Genomic DNA, 22,771 nt, shown 5'->3' with positions numbered 1-22,771 from the left:
ACCTTCCCTTAACAAATCCGTGCTGACTGTCCTTGATTGATCTGTGTCTTTCTAAATGAAGATTTATCCTGTCCCTCAGAATTGTTTCCAATCATTTTCCCACCACTGAGGTTGTGCTGACTGCCCTTTTTAAACAAAGACTTAACCTTAGCAATCCTCCAGTCCTCTGGCACCGCACCTGTAGCCAGAGAGGATTGGAAAATGATGGTCAGAGTCTCTGCTATTTACTCTTTTGCTTCTCTTAACAGCCTGGGTTGCATTACATCTGGGCCTGGGGATTTATCCACTTTCCAAGATGCTAAACCACTTGCTACTTCCTCTCTCACTATGTTTACTTCTTCCAATATTTCACACTCCTCCCTGATTGCAACGTATGCATCGTCCCTCTCTTTTGTGAAAGCAGACGCAAAGTATTCATTCAGAACCTTACCCACATCTTCCGCCTCCACACACAGGTTACCTTAAGAATAATGGACCTACTCTTTCTTTTGTTACCCTCTTGCTCTTAATGTATTTATAAAACATCTTTGGGTTTTCCTTGATTTTTTTTCATGCCCTCTCTTTGCTTTCCTAATTTCCTTTTCAATTTCACCTCTGCACTTTCTATACTCCTCTAGGGTTTCAGCAGTATTGACCCCTCGGTATCTGTCATAAGCTTCCCTTTTTTCTTTATCCTTCCCTGCAAGTCCCTTGACATCCAGGGGGCTCTAGATTTGTTAGTCCAACCCTTTTTCTTTAAGGGAACATACTTACTCTCGGCCCTCACTATTTCCTCCATGAATGCCGCCCACTGCTCTGACGTCAAGTAGACGTTTCATAAGAACATAACATAAGAAATAGGAGCAGGAGTAGGCCATTTGGCCCCTCGAGCCTGCTCCGCCATTCAATAAGATTATGGCTGATCTGATCTTGGTCTCAACTCCACTTCCCTGCCTGCTCCCCATAACCCTTGACTCCCTTATTGTTCAAAAATCTGTCTATCTTCACCTTAAATATATTCAATGACCCAGCTTCCACAGCTCTCTGGGGTAGAGAATTCCAAAGATTCACGAACTTCTGAGAGAAGAAATTTCTTTTCATTTCCATTTTAAATGGGAGACTCCTTATTCTGAAACTATGCCCCCTAGTTTTGGATTCCCCCACGAGGGGAAACATCCTCTCTGCATCTACCCTGTCAAGCCCCCTCAGAATCTTACACGTTTCACTAAGATCACCTCTCATTCTTCCAAACTCCAACGAGTATAGACCCAACCTGCTCAACCTTTCTTCATAAAGGCAACCCCTTCATTTTAGGAATCAACCTCGTGAACCTTCTCTGAACTGCCTCCAATGCAAGTATATCCCTCGTTAAATAAGGAGACCAAAACTGTACGCAGTACTCCAGGTGTGGTCTCACCAACGCCTTGTACAGTTGCAGTAGGACTTCCCTACTTTTATACTCCATCCCCCTTGCAGTAAAGGCCAACATTCCATTTGCCTTCCTAATTACTTGCTGTACCTACATGCTAACTTTTTGAGTTTCATGTACAAGGAACCCCAGATCCCGCTGTACCGCCGCATTTTGTAATCTCTCCCCATTTAAAAAATAATTTGCTTTTTTATTCTTCCTACCAAAGTGGATAACCTCACATTTTCCCACATTATACTCCATCTGCCAAATTTTTGCCCACTCACTTAGCCAACCCTATCCCATTGCAGATTCTTTGCTTCCACTTCCGTTTCCAGTCCACCTTGGCTAAATCACATCTCAGCTTAGTAACATTGACTTTTTCCCAATCGAGAGCTTGTATTCCTGGTCTGTCCTTTTTCATAAGTACCCAAAATTTAACTGAATTATGATCACTACCCCCAAAATGCTTTACCACTGACACCCCTTCCACCTGCCCACCTTCATTCCCTAAAACCCAATTCAGAACTCCCTTGTTGGGCTTGTTAGGTACTGGTTAAAAGAAGTTCTCCTGAATGCATTTTAGGAATTCTTCACCACCTTTCACACTAATTTTATCCCAATTAATATTCGGGTAGTTGAAATCCCCTACTATTACTGCCCTATTGTTTTTTTTGCATTTCTCAGAAATTTGCCTACATATTTGCTGCTCTTTCTCTCTCTGACTGTTTTTGGGGTCTGTCGTATACTCCCAGCAGTGTGATTGCCCCTTTTTGTTCTTCAGTTCAACCCTCATTTGATGATCCTTCTAACATATCATCTCTCCTCACAGCTGTAGTTGTTTCTTCAATCAATACTTCGACACCCCTCCTTTTTTACACCCCTCTCTATCCCATCTGAAAACCCTGTAAGCAGGAATGTTAAGCTGCCATTCCTGCCCTTCTTTCAGCAATGTCTCAGTAATAGCTATAATATCATACTCCCAAGTGTCGAAATGTGCCTTCAGCTCATCTGCCTTTTTCCATAGGCTCCTTCCATTGAAGTATATGCCATATAGCACTGCCAAACTCCTTTGTTGTCTATTTTCTAGCCTTTGTTTCCTCTGCCTTCCAAGCTCGTTTGCTACCGCCAGATTTTCCAGAGGTTGCCAGCCGCTTCCATCCGGAACGGTTGGAAAATGGACTGGCAACATGTTAATCAAGACCAGGGATGAATTTGGAGTTAAAATCGACCCCAATGTATTGGCCACATTTCCTCTTTTGAATAACCTTTTTTATAGTAAGGTAATCATTTAATGATTTATGTCTGAAAATCATCTGTGATTTGCTGCTGATACTGTCGACTGTATGATCTTACAGCATGAGCGGCTACTTGACTTACTGGAGAAAGAAAAAAGTGCATTGCAAGACAAGATAAAAGAAGCTTTGGAGGAACAAACAAAACAGCATAAGGTGAACTTGCAGTTCTCTTATAAAATAATTCCTTTTTAATATTGTCCTTGGCATGTAAAAAAAACTCTGAACATTTGATGAATTATTTACAGGACACACTAGAAAAATGTGTAGCTGAAGAAAGGCTACGAAGCACAGAGGCAGTGGAAAAAGTTGTAAAGGTATTTTTTAAATCAGTCTTGTCTAACAAAATTCCTGTGTGTTAGCATTTTCCCTTTTAAAGAAGTGCTGCTCTTCTTTTTGGTTTGCTTGTCAACTTTCTTTGTACATTGCCATAATAGGCGACTATATAATTAAATGTAGAATTTCCCTGTAATCAGCTAGCTATTAACTTCCAATAGCAGTAAGCCTTTTTATTTAAGCTTATGCTTTGGCTTTCCTACTCACTATCCGTTACATATTTTATACAACTAACTGAAAATAATTCTGTTTTGAATGAGTTAACAACTATTTGGGCTTTTCAAAATCAAGAGAAGTTTACACCATGTGGAGTTTTCATTTAACATGAATATACAAGTTTAAAATAAATTCTAATTTTCCATCATCCTATGATATGAACTGCATTAATTGTCTTATTCATTCTGCCAGCTTAAAATATGTTTTGCCCACATAATAGGAAAATAATATAGGAATGAATAGCAAAATTACTGTTGGTTTTAGTTTGGTGTCATATTGAGCGGTATTTAGATGATATACAACAGGTACGTGACATGCTACAAAACTCATGTTTTCTGTCCTTTTACTTCTGCAAAGAGGATTTTCTGTATGATATCTTTCTTGATTCGCTTAATGGATTCATGAAGGGGAAATCATGTTTAACTAATTTACTGGAATTCTTTGAGGATATAACGAGCATGGTGGGTAGAGGTGTACCGATGGATGTGGTGTATTTAGATTTCCAAAAGGCATTCGATAAGGTGCCACATAAAAGGTTACTACAGAAGATAAAGGTACGTGGAGTCAGAGGAAATGTATTAGCATGGATAGAGAATTGGCTGGCTAACAGAAAGCAGAGAGTCGGGATAAATGGGTCCTTTTCGGGTTAGAAATCGGTGGTTAGTGGTGTGCCACAGGGATCAGTGCTGGGACCACAACTGTTTACAATATACATAGATGACCTGGAAGAGGGGACAGAGTGTAGTGTAACAAAATTTGCAGATGACATAAAGATTAGTGGGAAAGTGGGTTGTGTAGAGGACACAGAGAGGCTGCAAAGAGATTTAGATAGATTAAGCAAATGGACTAAGGTTTGGCAGATGGAATACAATGTCGGAAAATGTGAGGTCATCCACCTTGGGAAAAAAAAACAGTAAAAGGGAATATTATTTGAATGGGGAGAAATTACAACATGCTGCGGTGCAGAGGGACCTGGGGGTCCTTGTGCATGAATCCCAAAAAGTTAGTTTGCAGGTGCAGCAGGTAATCAGTAAGGCGAATGGAATGTTGGCCTTCATTGCGAGAGGGATGGAGTACAAAAGCAGGGAGGTGTTGCTGCAACTGTACAGGGTATTGGTGAGGCCGCACCTGGAGTACTGCGTGCAGTTTTGGTCACCTTACTTAAGGAAGGATATACTAGCTTTGAAGGGGGTACAGAGACGATTCACTAGGCTGATTGCAGAGATGAGAGGGTTACCTTATGATGATAGATTGAGTAGACTGGGTCTTTACTCATTGGAGTTCAGAAGGATGAGGGGTGATCTTATAGAAACATTTAAAATAATGAAAGGGATAGACAAGATAGAGGCAGAGACGTTGTTTCCACTGGTCGGGGAGACTAGAGCTAGGGGGCACAGCTTCAAAATACAGGGAACCAATTTAAAACCGAGTTGAGAAGGAATTTCTTCTCCCAGAGGGTTGTGAATCTGTGGAATTCTCTGCCAAAGGAAACAGTTGAGGCGAGCTCATTGAATGTATTCAAATCACAGATAGATAGATTTTTAACCAATAAGGGAATTAAGGGTTATGGGGAGCGGGCGGGTAAGTAGAGCTGAGTCCACGGTCAGATCAGCCATGATCTTGTTGAATGGCGGAGCAGGCTCGAGGGGCTAGATGGCCTACTCCTGTTCCTAATTCTTATGTTCTTATGTTGACTCCTGAATGCACCAGTTGATGGACATCCTAGTGTTGCTGATGGAATACCACTGAGTTTGATGCTCATAGTGATTTTAAAGTACAGCCGCTGGCATGGGACTGTGTGAATGAAGTGTTTGGTAAAAGAAGGTTGAGGTGATGCAGCACAAAGGGACACTAATGTGCCAAGCTATGGAGTCATAGGGCTCAATTTTCCCCGATCATTTGCGCCGTTTTTTTGGCACGTGCCGTTTTTTCTGGTGTATTTATCTTTTTCAAACTTTCCCCCTGCGATCTGTGCTGGCGTAACTGACTTAGTTCCGATTTTTCTAGGCCAGTTTTTTTTATGTCTTTTTTTTTTACACGTCCCTCATGTCTGCGCCGTTTTTTTCATTTGTTCGCAGTTTGGCCAACATTTTTTTCTCTTCGGTCAGCGTATCTGGTCACTCCTGGTGAGTTACGAAAACCAACGCACATTCACAAATCTGCGCTGAAAGTCGCCATTGTTTTCAATCGAAGATTTTGGAGGGAGTCAAAAACACTGTCAAAATCAATAATAAAGTTCAACTTTTTTTTAACCTGTCAACGTAGGTGTAAATTTGTTGAATTTCACAAGTTTTCTCATTTTTTCACTCACTCACATGCCACCAGCGAACGTCTTGAAGACCTGGAGGGTTGTAGGTTTGGTCGGACATAGTGGCTTGGGGTTCGGCTACAAAACAGGCTGTCGGGGGGGGGCGGGTGGGGGTGTAGAGGAGAGAGAGAGAGGTGCCGATCGGAAGGCTTGGAGCCTGGGCAGGGGGAGGGAGAGAGAAGTCACAAGACTCGAGGAGTGAGGGGAGAAGAGAGGAGAAGTCACAAGACCTTTGAGTGTGGTCCATCCATACAGACCTTGAGAGATACAACTGCTAACCTGTGCTGCCTGCTTTCTTGCTGTTTTAAACTTCTTTCAGAGGTTAAATTTAAGTCAGTGACAACTATTCCACATGGACATGTTTACTGTTTGGAGCTGTTCTGTAATGTTGTGTTGTTTTAATGTAAAATACATTTTATTCAAAAGTTTACAATAACTTAACTTTAATAAAATTATTCTTGCATCAAACTTTACTTTAAGTTCACTCTTTAAAGTCACTTAAAAACTTTAAGATCACTTATAAACTTGTAAATTTACATAACATACAAAAAAACTTTCAATTTGAGAACAGTTACAACAGTAACAATAATAACAACAACAGCTGCAAAGAAAGGCTGCACCCATCTCTCCTCCCCTTTATTCTAAGACCGCCCGCTGCGCTTGGTCTTGGACAGTCCACCACCCCTGCCCACAGGCGGTGGCGCAGTGTTTCTGGGCTTGATACCAAGCTTATTCTTTCTAACATCTCGGGTACTGCACACCTCTTTAGGGTGGGGGGGTGTCGGCATCATGCGGCAAGTTGGAGGGCCCAGGCGGCAAGTTGGAGGGCCCGGTTTTGGGCTCTTTTGAGGCTGGTGTGGGGATTGTAGCGGGAGTGACAGTTGATTCTTTCAATGGACGCGGGGTCTGGGCGTGTTCCCTTATTGCAGCAGCTAACTCCATCATGCCGTCCCTCATGTGCCCTGCCAGTGTCTCAACGGCCTGCAACATTCCCTCCCTCATGGCCAGTGACATGGTTTGCATTACCTCCCTCATGGCCACTATTCCCTCACTGATGGTCCCATATATCATTCCCATTTCTCATGAGTGTGTTATTTCTCCCGACAGTCCCGCTACCTCATCACTCACCCCATTGATGGTGTCCAGGAGTGATCACGTAAGGTCAATGCTCTCCGCACTCAATGACATCATCTGAATCACATCTGTTAGATTCTGCATCTCAGGAGAGCGTGATCGAGCTCTCCTTCCCCTCCTCTCCATGGGTGTGGCTCGCACCACAACACTGGAACTCACAACCTCGGAAAGTGCAGCCCTGGGTGTGTCACGCTGCATTACACCACTGAGACCCGCAACCTCGGAAGGTGTGAAACCATGGAATATCCCACGAACACTCGAACCACTAGTCACGGAAGGGGCTGTCACCTCCATGAGCGGCACCTCCTCCAAAGTCAGTACAACAGTGGGAGCTTCATCCAGCTCCTTCCCCTTCCCCTCACCCCCATGGATGCATTGGAAGATGTTCTCCTCTTCTGGCTCGTCTGTGTCTGAATCCTCTTCTGTATTGTCAGGGTTGGCCTCAAGTTCTTCAAAATATAACAGAACAGTCAAATGGTTAGCAGCAGAAGGAGGTGGGGTCAGGATGGGTGGCATGAGTAGGCTCAGACATCGCAGGCCAGGCAGCAGGTTGATTTGAGGGGCCACAATGAATTTGGAGGACTTGCCCTCTCCCTCGAGTGTGGGCCCAGCTTGTGCAGTACTGATTGCTTTTTTTCCAGGCAGGAGAAGCTGTGACCCTCTCTTCCAAGGGTGTCAGTGGGTGCAGATTTGCCGGGCCTCCTCCTGTTCGAGTTCTTTCCCTTTTGTTGTGTGCCACTTTCCTCTGCAAAAATGAAAGTGCAACTTTTTAGAGAGGGTGTCTTTCTGCTGGGTGGGACATGTACAGCTGGTCACATTTATAATTGCATTGAATAAATGAAAATATTACTTACACTAACTACTTGACCATTTCTTTTTACACTGGCCTCCAGATCTCATGGTGTTCACCACTGCGCAGTAATCTTCTGCAAATTGGTTCCAGCGCTTCTTCTTTTCTTTTGGTGGAACTTTTATGTGACCCCTGCTGGTGTCCAGCTCCTGCCATCTGTTCTCAATCACAGTAACTAGTGCCTCCACTTCATCCTGTAAGAAATTCTTGGTCCTTGCACTGCATTGCATCTTGTATAGCTGCAGCTGCGATTTTTCCAATGTTCTCACGCAGCACTTGTAACACACACAGCTGGCTCTTTAAAAGCGGCCGATTGCCAAATCCGAGCTGTATTGAGCATGCGCGTCCATTAGAACGACGTCAAAAAAGTAACTTTTCCCGCACATGCGCAGAAGGTGCGGCATTGTTTTTTGGCGCAGACAGCAGACTCCAACCCCCCAGGTAACTGGACATGCTGCGCGGCGCCAAATTCGAATTATCCATCGGGGAAAGTTTGGCAAAATATTTCTGGCCTAGAAAAATGGGCGTAACTCTGGCAATATGCCAGAAATCGGGCTTGGGGAAAATTGAGCCCATAGAATGCAAGGTCCTACTGCAATTGCGCACAGTTAATTTCTGATGTATCCGTGCAACTCATTTTAGCTGTATCGTTTTTATTGCTCTATCAGTGTTTGGCATCATCAAAGAAAGAGGAAGGATAATCAGGTATGGTCAATCCCAAGCCAACCTTGCGCAACTCCAAATAGGCAGATTTAAAGTAGATTGGGAAAGGCCTACCTCTTTGACCAAGTTTTTGGTCACCTGTCCTAATATCTCCTTTTTGGCTCTGTGCCAACTTTTGTCTGATTCGGCTCCTGTGAAGCTTCTTAGAATGTTTTACTATATTAAAGGCGCTATTATAAAAACACGTTGGAAACTTCAGAGTAGTCAATAATAATGAACAAACATGGAGGGTAATTAGAAAATATATATATATTATGTGTGTGTAAGTTGATATTAAATAACAGTATTAAACTGAGTCTTGCCAATTATTGAGCCTATTATTTACTTGATACATCACTACAAAGTAAAATTACATGTGTGGAGTGATGATTAATCAAAAAATTCTAACCTTATTTTAATTTTTATTCGATACTATAGTATTGTTATCATCTGTTTTATGTTGTCTTTTGAAGATTTATTCTTCCCTTGAAATTGTAGATGGTCTCTGTGGTTGCCAATGGCAGCCATTTTCCCAACATCGCCACTGTAACAATATTGTAACAAGAAAAATTTGCATTATTGGCAAGGAATGCTATAATAACAGGGACAACAATATTTCTGAAGCATCTGTTTCCAGCTTTGTAATCCAATTCCTGTTGAAGTTGGCAAACTTACTTCGTTTTTCAACATACAACATTTGTTAGTTTCTCTGATCTTTTATTTAGTATATGGCCATGGATTTTTATGTGGTATTATATTTGGTTTAAATATCTTTTGATTTTTTTTCTTAAAATCCCTTTTGAACAATGCTCTGTTACACAGTCAGAAAAGGAAATCATTACAGAGGCTGTTTTGAAAGCTGTGCGAGAGGAGAGGGAAAGGATGGAAACGATCCAGTTAGAGAAAAGAGAACTATGGGAAATTGAACGTTGCAAGGACCAAGAGAAATTGGAGCAGGCTATCCAAGAGGCATTGCAAGAGGAAAGAAACAAAAGCCAGGTAAGGTATAAATTGCACAAATTAGGATCTTTTAAATCTGGATCTGTTCATGTCATTCTGCAGAACATCTGAAGTAGCAGTATGCATTATTCATTGGTGGCTCAGGTTGATTTAATGCTGTCACCAGGAATATATTTTAACATGGAATTCTATGATTTGATTCTTTTCGGGAGAAATATTTCAAGGTGGTGAAAGTACCACGATAATTATCTGCTTTATAAATTGAATAAGGATGTGGATTGGAATCGAGGCATGTCAGTTGGTCACAGATACAACCAAACTGGTCAGAGACATTACCAAAACCTCACCATCATGTTCTCTCCTCTTCCAGCTCATGTAGTTGAGTGCTTGTTCTCTCCTTTCCATTCAGGCGGTCTTGTACATAGTCGTTCCCCCCCATCTCAGATTGTGGCCTTCTGTGCAATTTTGGTTCCTTTTTATTATTTTTCACATATTCATGCTAAGTCCTATGGTATCCATGTACTACCCATTGCACCCATCTTAAAACCCTGTACTACCCATTGCACCCATCCTAAAACCCTGTATTAGGACAAGCAACCAACTTCTTCCCATTACTTCCATACTGGTCATTGCCCTCTCAGCTTGTCACGATCCAGAGGTTAATTTTCGAAAGTGTGGACGTTCAATGAGGGCAAGATCAGGCTCCGTTCTGTTTCACTAAGCTATTTAATAGCCTTACACTCCCTAGCCAGGCACACATGAGGGGCCATATAGGTGAGATACCTGTGCATTACAAGAGCATGTATAACTGTAGCCTAATATAAATAAATGCCTTCAGAATCATGAAATTAATGGAAGAAGTTGTTCTTTATTTAATGTTAATAGCTTCCAGTATTCTAATGTAAGGGGTTTCAGAAACTGTTCATACATGCTATGTATTTTGCATTTTCTTCTTACGATAACTCTTCAGAAAGATTTATATGGAAGGATAGGCATGTGATACCTTGCATTTCTGCTTTCCACTGCAGGGGGCAGGGAAAATGTGGGTTCTCTAGAAATTTCCATGTAGCGATGGTAGATGATTTATCTATCAGGCTTGAGGTGGTGTATTATTTGATCATGATCTGACTGCCTGTCTGAGTTTTGAGGTGAGTTTGTAATAGTTGTGGACAAGTTTCCTAGACGTTTTGGGCCTGGTTGGGAGCTTACAAGAAAGCGTGCAGAAAATTGAGCATAAACCATCTTTAAAGGCTGCTTACCATGGTGATGGGTAAACTTAAAGGGATGCAGCCACTCCATCATCATCATCATCATCATCATAGGCAGTTCTTTGGAGTCGAGGATGACTTGCTTCAACTCTAAAAGTGAGTTCTCCGGTGACTGAAGAGTCCAATGTGGGACCGACAGTCTCTGTTACAGGTGGGGCAGACAGTGGTTGACGCACGCTCCTTCCGCTGTCTCCGCTTGGTTTCTGCTTGTTCTCGGCGCTGGGACTCGACTTAAATGTAATTGGCCACATAATGGAAATAAAAATCGTGGTAGCTTTGCAAAGGCTGTTTTTGTATTAAAAATGCCTGGCAAAACCCAGTGGTTGGCACAATAAATGTGGTGACAAAAATCTAATTGTGTTGCTGAGTGATAAAGCAGTACACCACTCCAACCCCGTTTGATTGCTTACAAAGTAGAAGTAGTGCAAGATGAAATGGTAATAAAGATAGTGGCCATGCTTGCCATTCTGGGTCACTCTGCCCATAGGATAACATTGCAGCATGCCTGAAAGGAGGCAGAGGACTCGATCTGTAACTAACAGTTACTGCCACCAGTAGCACCAACCTTGTGGTCTGTGTTAACTGCAGATGTCCTTGCTGCAGATTACACAGTTTTGCATCTGTCTGCCAGCTGACCCAAAGCCCACATTGCCAGTTCCATGTGGTCATTGCCAGGTAGGTGCACCTTTGTCTGTAAATGCAGATAGGAAAGTACTGGCAGGTAGGTGTAGTCTGACCTGCCTGGTATCCCATCGTTGCCCATTTTATTCCTTCAAAAACAACTAGTGTTTCCCATTGGGAATATCATGGACACTTGGCACAAAGCCACCTGGCCAACCAATTCGAAACAAGAAATAAACTCTCAAAGAACTTCAAAATAGGTTCAGAAATAGTCACAGATCTTTATAAATACATTTCTGTAAACAGTACATGCTAGCAGTCCTGAATACCTATCTTATAAGGGTGGATAGATGACTGAGTGCTAAAACCGCACAAATGTTAGAAAATTACATGGACATCTAAACAACCTCGCAGGGACTTAATTTTAATATAATTAACTGTACTGGCAGGTGCTTCTGGTAGTAGTACAATACCAGAAAATTGGGAGAGCACTAAATGGGTATAAATCTGGCATGACCGGTCTCTAGTTTCTCTCCTATCTCCTTTCATGCCCTCCCCCAGCTCATCTTGTCCATGAGATCCAACTCCCGCTTTCTGGACCCCATTCCCACCAAACTGCTGACCCTCCAACTTCCCTTCCTGGCCCCCATGTTAGCTGATATTGTTAACGGTTCCCTCTCCTCAGGTAATGTCCCCCTCCCCTTCAAATCTGCCATCATCTCCCCTCCTCAAAAAGCCCACCCTTGACCCTGCTGTCCTTGCAATCTACCGCCCCATTCCAACCTCCCTTTCCTCTCCAAAATCCTTGAACGTGTTGTCGCTTCCCAAATCCGTGCTCTTCTTTCCCAGAACTCCATGTTTGAACCCCTCCAATCAGGTTTCAGCCTCTGCAACAGCACTGAAACGGTCCTTATCAAAGTCAGAAATGAAATCCTATGTGACTGTGGCCATGATAAACTATCCTTTCTCATCCTTTTCAACCTGTCTGCAGCTTTTGAAACGGTTGACCATGCCATCCTCCTCCAACGCCTCTTTTTTGTTGTCCAGCTCAGTGGGAAATCTCTTGCCTGGTTCCATTCATACCTATCCAGTTGTTGCCATATAATCACCTGCAATAGCTTTTCTTCCTGCTCCTGACCGGTACTTCTGAAGTTCCCCAAGGATCCATCCTTGTTCCCCTCCTATTTCTCATCTTCATGCTGCCTCTCGGCAACATCATACGAAAAGGTAACATCAGGTTCCACATGTATGCCCAGCTCATTACCACCTCTCTTGACCCCTGTACTTGCTCTGATTTGTCTCACTGCTTGGCCAACATCCAGTATTGGATGTGCAGAAATTCAATTAAATATTTGGATGACTGAAGCCATTGTCTTTGGCCCCTGCCACAAACTCCGTTCCTTACTCACCGACTCCATCCCTTTCCCTGGCCACTATCTGAGGCTGAACCAGACTATACTTGCTGACCTACATTGGCTCCCAGTCTAGCAATGCCTCGATTTTAACATTCTCATCCTTGTTTTAAAATTCCTCCATGACCTTGCCCTTCCCTAGCTTCAGTCTTCTCCAGCCCAACAACCCTCTGAGATCTCTGCACTCCTCCAAATTTAGCCTCTTGCATCCCCAATTTTCTTCACTCCACCATTGGCAGCCGTGTCTTCAGCTGCTTAGGAACCTCTGGAATTCCTTCCCTAAACCCATCTGTCTCTCTACCTCTCTCCCCTTTTAAGACACTCCTGAAGCCCATCTCTTTCACCAAGCTTTTGGTCACCTGTCCTAATATCTCTATTTGGCTCGGTGTCAAATTTTGTTTGATAATAGCTTTTATGAACCACCTTGGGATGTTTTACTATGTTAAAGGCACTATATAAATACGAGTAGTTGTTGTCTCCAGCCACTTTTCCAATCAGTTCTGCCAACTTGACACCTGTTTCCTAATCTGTGATTTTAGACGAGATACTTGCCTTGAGGGAGTATTGATCTGTGCGGCTCCTGGGCACTTCATAATGGAACAATATTAGTAGAGTTCTGTGAACCGGTCACAATTCTCCAGACTTGTTGGACACAATTTTTTTTTACCAGAACTATTTTCATCTTGCATGTGACATAAGACTAGTTTCATGATTTGACAGATAACAATCCCCACTCCAGTCATTTCAGTTCAGCACAGAGTACTTTGTCCGATGACGAGGCTAATTCTAATACATTCACTACTGTCTGTGTAAGTGTGGGGAGGGCGTGTTAGTACAAAAGCAGCTGTTGGGCTGATTATCTACCCTTTTTCCCACCAGGAAGCCATGAGGGAAGCTGTAAATCAAGAAAGAACAAGAAGTGAGAAAGTTGTAGAAGAGGCAATTCAAAAAACCAGGGACGACATGATAAAATATATCAAAGAGCAAAAAAGGGTAAATGATTCCAATCATATGTTCCATTATCTACTCATTGATTTATGATTTCTACTTTTACCCCACCTTTTATCTTGAGTGATTTAAGTCTGTTTTTGAGACTGTATGTAAGATGCATACTCTTGTGTGCACCCTTATCACAATCCTTGATGATGTCAGGTAACTTAGCACAAACCTGGGACCTTTCTGATTTGTATGGTTCAAAACCACATGAAGCCGAACATTTAGCTGCCGAATGATTGATTGAGACCATAAAAATTGAGATTTTGAACACAAAATTATGAATTTGATTGTTTCATCAGTTGTGTTTTTTATAATTCCTCCTACCCAAGTCTTCTAAATGAAGGATACTGAATTCTACACCATGGGATAAGACCTTTTATATAACTGGTGCGAATCAAATTTATGAGGGATACAAGTATCAAATAGCACAGCTGGCATTTACACATTGTTTATGTTATGGTTCATTGTCAGTACTTCCACACCCCCACCCCCATAACTGTTAACATGCATCAAAAGGCTCTTCTGTTGTATGATTTTTATACCACAGGCTTGAGCTATGGGATAATTAAGGTTGTCATTTGGTCATTTTCAGAGGCTTTGTGGTAGATTCTTTCAGATTCTTGGTAAGTGCAGTGTGAACTGCCATTAAACACAGATGTTGCCTTTGGGATGTAGGTTTACTCAATACTGTAAAAAGAGAAACTAATAGCGCCCTTTATTATACCACTTATTCATTCCTGATCTTTGACAAACAGCCCATTAAACCACTTGAGCCATGCCACTCACTGTGTGTAGAATGAAATCATTTTGTCCCAGTAAATGAAACAGTGGTAGAAAAAAATAGTAGAAGTTTAATTAGATTTTTATCCTATTAGTTATGTATATTTTATTTAAAATGATCATTGTTGCTTTTTGAGGGGGAGGAAGAGAGAAGAAACTGTTTTAAAGAGATTCTCCTACACCATGTCAGCTTTAAAGGGATATAGTAGATTGGTAAAAGTTGAAGTTCCATTCAATTTCTCCCTCAATCTATAGGGAGAGGGAGATGAGGAAACTGTTGCTACTTCCATTGGGTTTTGTCAAATCAGGTGACAATGATGTCCTGACAGGCTGTAAGTTTCCATTTAAGCAGGAAATGTGTACATCTCTGCACTGTTTGCTGACCTGCTGAGCAATTTTGTCGTTCTTTCCCTGATTTATTTTGAATATAATATTTTTAAAATTATTTTGATTTTAAGAAATAGTTATAAATGTGAAATACAATCTTCAATTATTAGTTTTTAAATTTAAAAATATGCTTGTGGTCTCTCTAAAATTTTGCAAATATGCACAATTACATTTAAAGATTAAAATTAAGATAGTGGAATACAAATTCTCATCAAAACTTAGCAACTGATTGCCAGTTATTAAAATAGCACTATTTAGGCATATCCTAGCATAGTCATAAAGTTATTTTTATTTTTCCACAGAAAGTACTTTTAATTCAAATGATTAGCCATGACATTGCAGCAGTTTCAGTATTTGCATTCAGAGATCTCTGACTGTCCAAAAGAAAACTGGTTGTGGCTGGGCGTAAAATCCTGGCCTCGCCGGGTCCGTACGGAATGCATACGGACCTGGCGAGGTCTCGCAAAAGCCGGTTTTTGGCGTGCAATGCGCATGCGGCGAAAACTGGCTTTTCCAATCTATCAAGATATCTCTTGACCGATCTTCCACATCCCCGCAGCAAGGACATTCGCGCGGGTGAGATTGGGCTATTTGCCCATCTCTTGCCCAGCGAATGTCCTTTACCAACGTGAGTTTTAAAACGTATAAAAATTAAATTTAAATACACATTTTTATAGTAAAAACACTGTCCATTAAGGTAAGTTTATTTTAAACCCTATTAAAACACACCAAAAAATCATAAAAAATATAGTTTTTTTTCTAAAACATTTAATTAACTTTAATTTCAATTAATTTTAAATATCTGAGGTGTTTTTTTTATTTATTATGTTGTGTTTGGGTGTTTTAGGGGGTTATTCTCATTGATAGTGATGGGAACTTGTAAAATCAGAGTACCGTGATTGGTTGTCCAGGCGCACGTGACTCCAGCTTCTCTGTCCGCATCTCGAAGGTGCGTGGGCAAAGAAGGCCTCTGACCGGAATCGAAGGTGCCTCTGGGACCACCTGGTACCTTCGCAAAAAGATTTCGGGTCCGAGGCGTTTGTCTGAAGGAAGCCTCCGACTGGATTTCAGGGCCATTATTTAACTATAATGGAACACTTCCTGCCTCAGTGAATAATCTAAATGAATAGATAATTGAGAGATCCTTATATGGAAAATCGTAGTACAGGTTGAGCGTTCGACATCCAGAGTTCTGACATTTGGAATGCTCCGGAATCCAGACATCGGCCGATCCGTGCCGGGGTTGTCCGGAAACCAAAAAAATGTTCTGAAATCCGAACCCGCCGCCACCCGACCTTCCCTCTTCTCGGCTGCCTAACCTCCCCCCGCCTTGGCCACCTGACCTCCAGCCGCTCAACCTCCCCCCGCTTTGGCTGCCTAACCCCCCTTACCTCGGCCCAGGCATTTGTGGATTCGGGACGTCGAAAAATGTTCCGAAATCCGGAAATAGCCGAACCTCAGCTTGGGTGTTTGTGGATTCGGGATGTCAGAAAGATGTTCTGAAATCCAGAAATACCCAAAATCTGGAATGGCCTCTGTCCCCAGGCTTCCGGATTTCGGTTGCTCTATGTGTACAACAAAGGGAATACTTAAAATAATTAGATTTTGTGGCATTAAAAGGACACAGTTCCAACTAGCAGAAAGTTTTGCAATAGGGTTGTACAATCACATGCAAATTTCTGTATCGCACTTTCTAAAAAATAATTAAGAGAAAGAAAGTCAGTTATTTTCCATCAACAGAAAATAGCTTATGTTGTAGAATCATGTATCCTCTACATACCACCCAACCATCCACCTAAGTATGCTTTTGAGGTTGTAGTACAGGTATTGGTAATTGAAAAGTTTCAGTTTAGCTTTGTATAAAGATGTAACTGGCATGGTGTTGTGGGTCCTGGCACTTTCGGGACATGGTAGATGATCAAATGCACCACCTAGCTACAGTATCATGACATTTTTATGCCCACACATATGGTTTTTCTCCAGAACCAGTCAAATCACGCTTTACTCCTATAATGTATATCAGTTGAAGAATAAAAGATCTTACAAGGGTAGATAATGTATCTTCCATGTGCACTGTTCACATGTGGCAGTCGTAGGCCATTTGCAACTTCAGTGAACTGTAGCTCTTCCTGTTCATGTAGGTAAGGCGTTTTGTGCAGGTGCTTGCTCAAAAGGTTACATCTGTGCACTCTGATTCTCTTTACCCCAGAGAAATCATACTGCTTGTAGTACTGCATTTGTCTTTCTGACTGCTTTTCATACCAACATTGGTGTACGTTTTCTTATGCTAAAGTAGGGCATCCATCATCACTTTGATGCAGTGATGCATGGCAAACTGGTTTATCCTGTACTGTACAAATGTGTTGTGGGTGGCTTCACTGATTTTGTAGTGTACTGATTGATAGCCATGATGATTTCCACTACCAAAGATGTAATGTATTCAAGATTTTTAGCTATGTCTACAGGTCTCATCCAGAGCCATTCCACTGAACTTCAGCCTCCTCAAATAAAACTCTTCTGAAGGGTAGCTCCTAGTCTCACCATACACCCAGTGGCCAGGTGAGTGTGCCTCCAATATCTGGACTTCCCTGGTCACCTTTGCATGTTAGAATCATAGAAATTTACAGCACAGAAGGAGGCCATTTCGGCCCATCATGTCCACGCCGGCCGACCAAGAGCTATCCAGCCTAATCCCACTTTCCAGCTCTTGGTCCGTAGCCCTGTGGGTAACGGCACTAAGTGCACATCCAAGTATCTTTTAAATGTGGTGAGGGTTTCTGCCTCTACCACCGTTTCAAGCAGTGAGTTCCAGACCCCCACCACCCTCTGAGTGAAGACATGTCCCCTCATATCTCCTCTAAACCCTACCCCAATTACTTTAAATCTATGCCCTCCTGGTTGTTGACCCCTCTGCCAAGGGAAACAGGTCCTTCCTAGCCACTCTATCCAGGCCACTCATAATTTCATACACCTCAGTTAGGTCTCCCCTTAGCCACCTTTGTTCCAAAGAAGACAGACCCAGCATCTCCTATCTTTCCTCATAGCCAAAATTCTCCTCCTTGTTCTTCCTTTTTCTAGATAGGAAAACATCAATGCATATAGTAACCATGCTGTCATTCCAGCAAAGTGAACTATCCTCCAACTAAACTTTTGTCAACCATCTTGTATATTTACGCGCTTCACAGTTTTAATACCAGTTTCAGCATGTGACTTTTATGCAACGTGCAGAAAATGTTGCAGGAATGTAGCAAGCTAAATTTGATTTGCACATTGAAAATGTTTTTGTTTGCATTGGTCAAGAACCCTACATACAAAGCAATTTTCTGGGAAGCGCAGTAAGCACACCAATGCTATGTTGACCAAATGTGAAACTTCAGTCAACAGTGCAAACAGTGATTCTCAACACACTGACCACGGTGGTATCTGTTCAGTCTTGCGTCTACTCCAGGACTAGATTAAGTGGTGCTGGGGTTCTAGAAACCTTTGTGTATCTTCCCCTTCCCCTATCTTATTGTACAGAGAGTGTTAAGTTAAATGAAGTTAAATCCATAAGCCCCGAACACATTGTTCAGACTCTCTGGACTGAATTTTTGCCGTTTTTTGGCCTACGCTGTTTTTTTTTAAGCAAACTAAAATCTGCAAACTTCATTAAAGTTTCTGCGCCATTCTAAAGTACTTGCGTCTGATTTTTTTTTTAGTTCCTGATTTTTTGGCGTCACTGGGGGCAGAACCTGCCGGGTGTGCCATTTCTGGCCATTTAAGAGAGTTTGGCCAATTGCGACGTTTTTCGAAAACAGTGCAGTGCACCGTTCTGAATAACCTTACCTACACTTAAGAAAATCAGCGGAGAAAAAACGTCATTGTTTCCGCAGAGCTGATGACACGGCTCTGGCGGGGAGCGGGGGGCGCCTTTCGGCCCGGGGTGGTAGCAGCATCTGGGTCCGGTGGGGGGAGGCGGGGAGTGGTGGCGTCATTCGGCCTGGGATGGCAGCGGCACTGGCGGGGAGCAGCAGTCCTTTCGGCCCTGGATAGGAGCGGCACCGGCAGGGGGCGAGGGCCTTTCGATCCAGGATAGCAGTGGCATCGGCACCTGGGGCGGTGGGACTTTTGGCCCGGGATAGGAGCGGCACATGTTTCACTTTTCAGCCTCAGCCCTTCGTCAGTTTCAGTTTCTAGCTTCAGCCCTTCTTTAATTTCAGTTTCCAGTCTCTGCCCTTCAGAGCGTTCCTCGTGACCCTGGCAACCTCAGTTTTTGGCACAGACCTTAAGCTCCACCCACAGAGCTTAAGGACAATCTCTGCCACTTCAAATTCAAAATTTATTCCGGCGAAACTTGGAACTTTTTTTTTGGCGCAATCGGGCGACTAAAAAATCAGACGTACCTCTTCAACTGCACCAAAAATCAGCCATGTGGAAAATTGAGCCCTTATTTCACCCTTTGTTGCTTATTCTGTTCAGCCTGCTTACTACACTGTTCTTTACATTCGGTATATTGATTGTTTAAATTTACAGCAAATTGCATCATAGCCTGCACAAAACACTGCCTCACCTGCATGTCCTTCCTTTCAGTCATTCCCATCATTGTTTTCCCGTTTTCCTCTGATTTTTATCATCCTGTAGATATGTTATTCAGTTTTCTGCCCGAGCTCCTCATTCCCTTGGAACGAGCCTTTGGAACTCTGCAAATTGTGGCTGATAATTTCATGGTTTGCTGTCCTGAGGGAAACCACCCTTGCCAACATTGGAAAGAAAGAAAAAAAAAACAAACAACTGGAAATCTGAAACAAAAACAGTAAATGCTGGAGAAACACAGCAGATCAGTTAGCATCTGGAGAGAGAAAAAGACAATTTAATATTTCAGGTAGCATCCATCATCAGAACGACTGAAAGGTGAATAAGCATTTTAATAGAATCAAAAAAACAAGGGGAACCTGTCAATACAGTTACAGACTTTTTATGGTTGACCTTGGTTTAGTTCTAGCCAAGACTTTTGCCATAATATCTCTTAGCTTTGTTTATATAATTCTTCAATGTTGTTTAGTTTTATTTTTCTTTATTTATATTTTTGTTTGGGGTTTTCCTTGCATGTTGTCAGTATTGCTAGAGAATTCAAAATTCCAGGATTAATTTGTAACAAAAATCTTAAATTGTTGAGAACCAACAGTGACCTACAAAGAGGTTCAAAATTGAACAGGAGTCATTCATCAAGTTTCTGTGACATGGGGGCGATGTGTCATTAAACTCGTGAAATGAGCAGATTCAAGTTGGTTAGCACATACATTGTGAATCCGAAAAGGAAGCAGCCTTAGAGTTTTAAACCTCATGCAATCTAATTTAATTTGTAACCTTGAATCTGTTCTGTAATCCTTATAAATAGAATAAATTGGGATGATCTAATTTGGAATCTACTTCTGACATCAAAAAATGCTAACCTTTAAGTATTCATTATGATATGCCCAAAGGGTCGATCATGCGCAAAATTAGCTCATCATTGTAGACTGAAAACAAAACCAAATTCTAGATGGAATTAAATTAATCTGCATTTGTACTGCAGATGTAGACTTGTCCTGCATTTCCTGTGGTCAACCATCTTGGTCCTTTTTTATTAAAAAAAGTTATTTTCTCTTATTGCTTAGAAGTGTCACTGTCAGCACCTTTAAAAATCAGATAGCTATAAAGGATCATCATTGACTTTTAACATGCTTTTGTTTCAGTTTCTTTTGATTCACTTTTTTTTAGGCAGTCTAATAAATGTCAATCTAATTCAAACTGGATTGACCCATGCCCAGAAAACCCAAGAGCAAATGTGGCAAAACAAGGACAAGCATGTGCGTACTCTGGAAGTTGCTGTCCGATTTATTCCATAATAATGGTGAACGCTGTTAGCCTCACCATTATTCTCAACACAAAATCCAGACTATTGTCACCTCATGGTGAACACCAATCTCATTATTCATGCTGAACCCAGAAAGTCAGCTGGATCAGGGCTCATAATCTCAGGGTGGGTGCCAATCCAGCTGCACCCATCTTCTGCCTGTTCTGCACTGGACACGTCGCCGTGAGCATGCAGAAATCAAGCGCAGGCAGCGGAAAGAGCGTGCAGCAAACCGGTCCCACCCACCCCTTCCCTCAACGACTACCTGTCCCACCTGTGATAGAGACTGTGGTTCTCGTATTGGACTGTTCAGCCACCTAAGAACTCATTTTAAGAGTGGAGACAAGTCTTCCTTGATTCCGAGGGACTGCCTATGATGATGATGGCTGGACACAGAATCAGCCCTGTTGATCTAAAACTGTGCTGAACTTTAGCTGGTTCACTGAAGCCTGAAATACAGAAGATAATAAAACTAGATGAGTATACAAGGATTTTGGCAAGTTATAGAGAACTGAGGGAAATTGGTTTAATTAGTTGAAATAAACTATGTGCAATGATGTCATAAAGCATGCAATATTATTAACTAAATTAAATGTGACAGTACCAAAGGAAAAATCCCAAGTATGATTTAAAGAAGTTTAATGATCAAAATAAATGGCCTATGATCAATTTGAGGTATAATGAAAGAAAACAGATCATTGGGCTCAATTTTCCCCAGTGACTTGCGCTGTTTTGTTGGCACGTGCTGTTTTTTTTGGCTTAAATTAAAAAATCTAAGTTTTCCCAAAGATTATGCGCCAGCATAACTCAGTTCGTTACGATTTTTTTAGGTTAGTATTTTTTGGGTCATAGGGGGCGTAATCTGATGCCAATCTGTGCCAGTTTTTCACAACTTTGTAAGTTTGGCCAATTTACATTTCTCCTTGGACGGCGTATGCGACCACTCCCAAAAAAACTTCTGGGTGCTTAAGGAAAACCAGTGCACATTAAAACAAATTAGCACAGAAAGGCGCCATTGTTTTTAGGTGAAGTTTTGGAGGGAGTCAAGAACACATAAATATGCAACATCAAGCTTAAATTTAAAAAAATGGAAACACAGGAATGGAAGTTTAATGGAATTCTTTAAGTTTTCATTTTTTTTAAACTGACACGCCACCACCGAATATCTCCAAACCAGGCTCGAGCGTCAGAGCATTGGCCGGCAGAATCGGTCCCTCGCCTGAACATGGGCTCGGCTTGAAAAGAAGATCGAGGTAGGGTGGGGGCTGTGGAAGGCGAACGGAAGGCATGAGAAGCCTTACACTGTGCATCAGAGTAAGCCTTGGGCGGGGGGAGGGGGGTTCCCGATCATTGCGCCTGCTCAGACCTGGGTGTGGTCCATTCTAGGGCGTCGACCTTGGGGAGAGGGAGAATAAAGAACCTTGTCCTGCCTGCCATTTTGAGCTGCTTGCAAAGGTACAATTTAATCAATGGGGGCAATATTGACAATGCCATACCTTGTGCAAGCCTTCTGCATGATGGTGCTGTGGAGGAATAAATTGATTTGACGTCATCGCATGAGGAACCTTAGCATATAGAGTGATGGACAGGAGGCCTTACCCACATCGGGTATATCGAGACAGGCATTCGTATCTGCACCTGAATGATGCAGACTGTGTCAGGGCTGCGTTTCCACAAAGAAGTTGCAATTTTCATAGAACTTTCATTCTATGCTTCTGGATCGTTCCAGACCACAACTGGGGATGTGTGCGCCATTTCTCAACATGCAACACATATCTGCATTCGGCAGGTGACTGGTGCACTATGTGCACGGAGGAATGACTACATAAAGTTCCCCATGACTGCCCAGACAATGCGTGAAAGGGCTGTGGGTTTCTCCAGGATTGCTGGCTTCCCAAAGGTACAGGGCTGCATTGATTGCAACAGCATTTCGAGCACCTTTGGAGGATTCCGAGATGTACAGGAACAGAAAAGGCTTCCGCTCCGTTAATGTGCAGTTCGTGTGTGATGACATGCATCGCATCATGTCAGTTGATGCAAGATACCCTGGGTGCACCCATGATGTGTTCATCCTACGCGAGAGCGCTATATCTGCCATGTTTCAGCAGCAGCCAGAAGGGCAGAGCTGGCTACTGGGAGACAAAGGGTATGGCCTCGCCACCTGGCTCATAACCCCCCTATGCGTAACCCGACGGAAGCTGACCAGGAATACAACATGTCACACAGTGCGACGCGCAACATAAT

The 22,771-nt window shown here is 42.4% G+C and overlaps 1 protein-coding gene across 3 annotated transcripts in view; it reads left to right on the top strand.

Annotated features, from left to right (window-relative positions):
- The window catches only part of LOC139280736 (coiled-coil domain-containing protein 91-like), a 198,341-nt gene that overhangs the window by 136,912 nt on the left and 38,658 nt on the right, over positions 1 to 22,771 (top strand). For all 3 annotated transcript variants that reach the window (XM_070900400.1, XM_070900401.1, XM_070900402.1), the window contains exons 9-12: positions 2,746 to 2,838; positions 2,931 to 2,999; positions 9,051 to 9,227; positions 13,369 to 13,482. In XM_070900400.1, coding sequence (XP_070756501.1) covers positions 2,746 to 2,838; positions 2,931 to 2,999; positions 9,051 to 9,227; positions 13,369 to 13,482 — 453 coding nt within the window. The remainder of the gene's footprint in view (positions 1 to 2,745; positions 2,839 to 2,930; positions 3,000 to 9,050; positions 9,228 to 13,368; positions 13,483 to 22,771) is intronic.

This window comes from Pristiophorus japonicus, chromosome 15 (assembly GCF_044704955.1).
Source record: "Pristiophorus japonicus isolate sPriJap1 chromosome 15, sPriJap1.hap1, whole genome shotgun sequence".
Lineage (NCBI taxonomy): Eukaryota > Metazoa > Chordata > Chondrichthyes > Pristiophoridae > Pristiophorus > Pristiophorus japonicus.
Note: the sequence above shows the minus strand (reverse complement) of the source record. Positions and strands in the feature narration are given on the sequence as shown.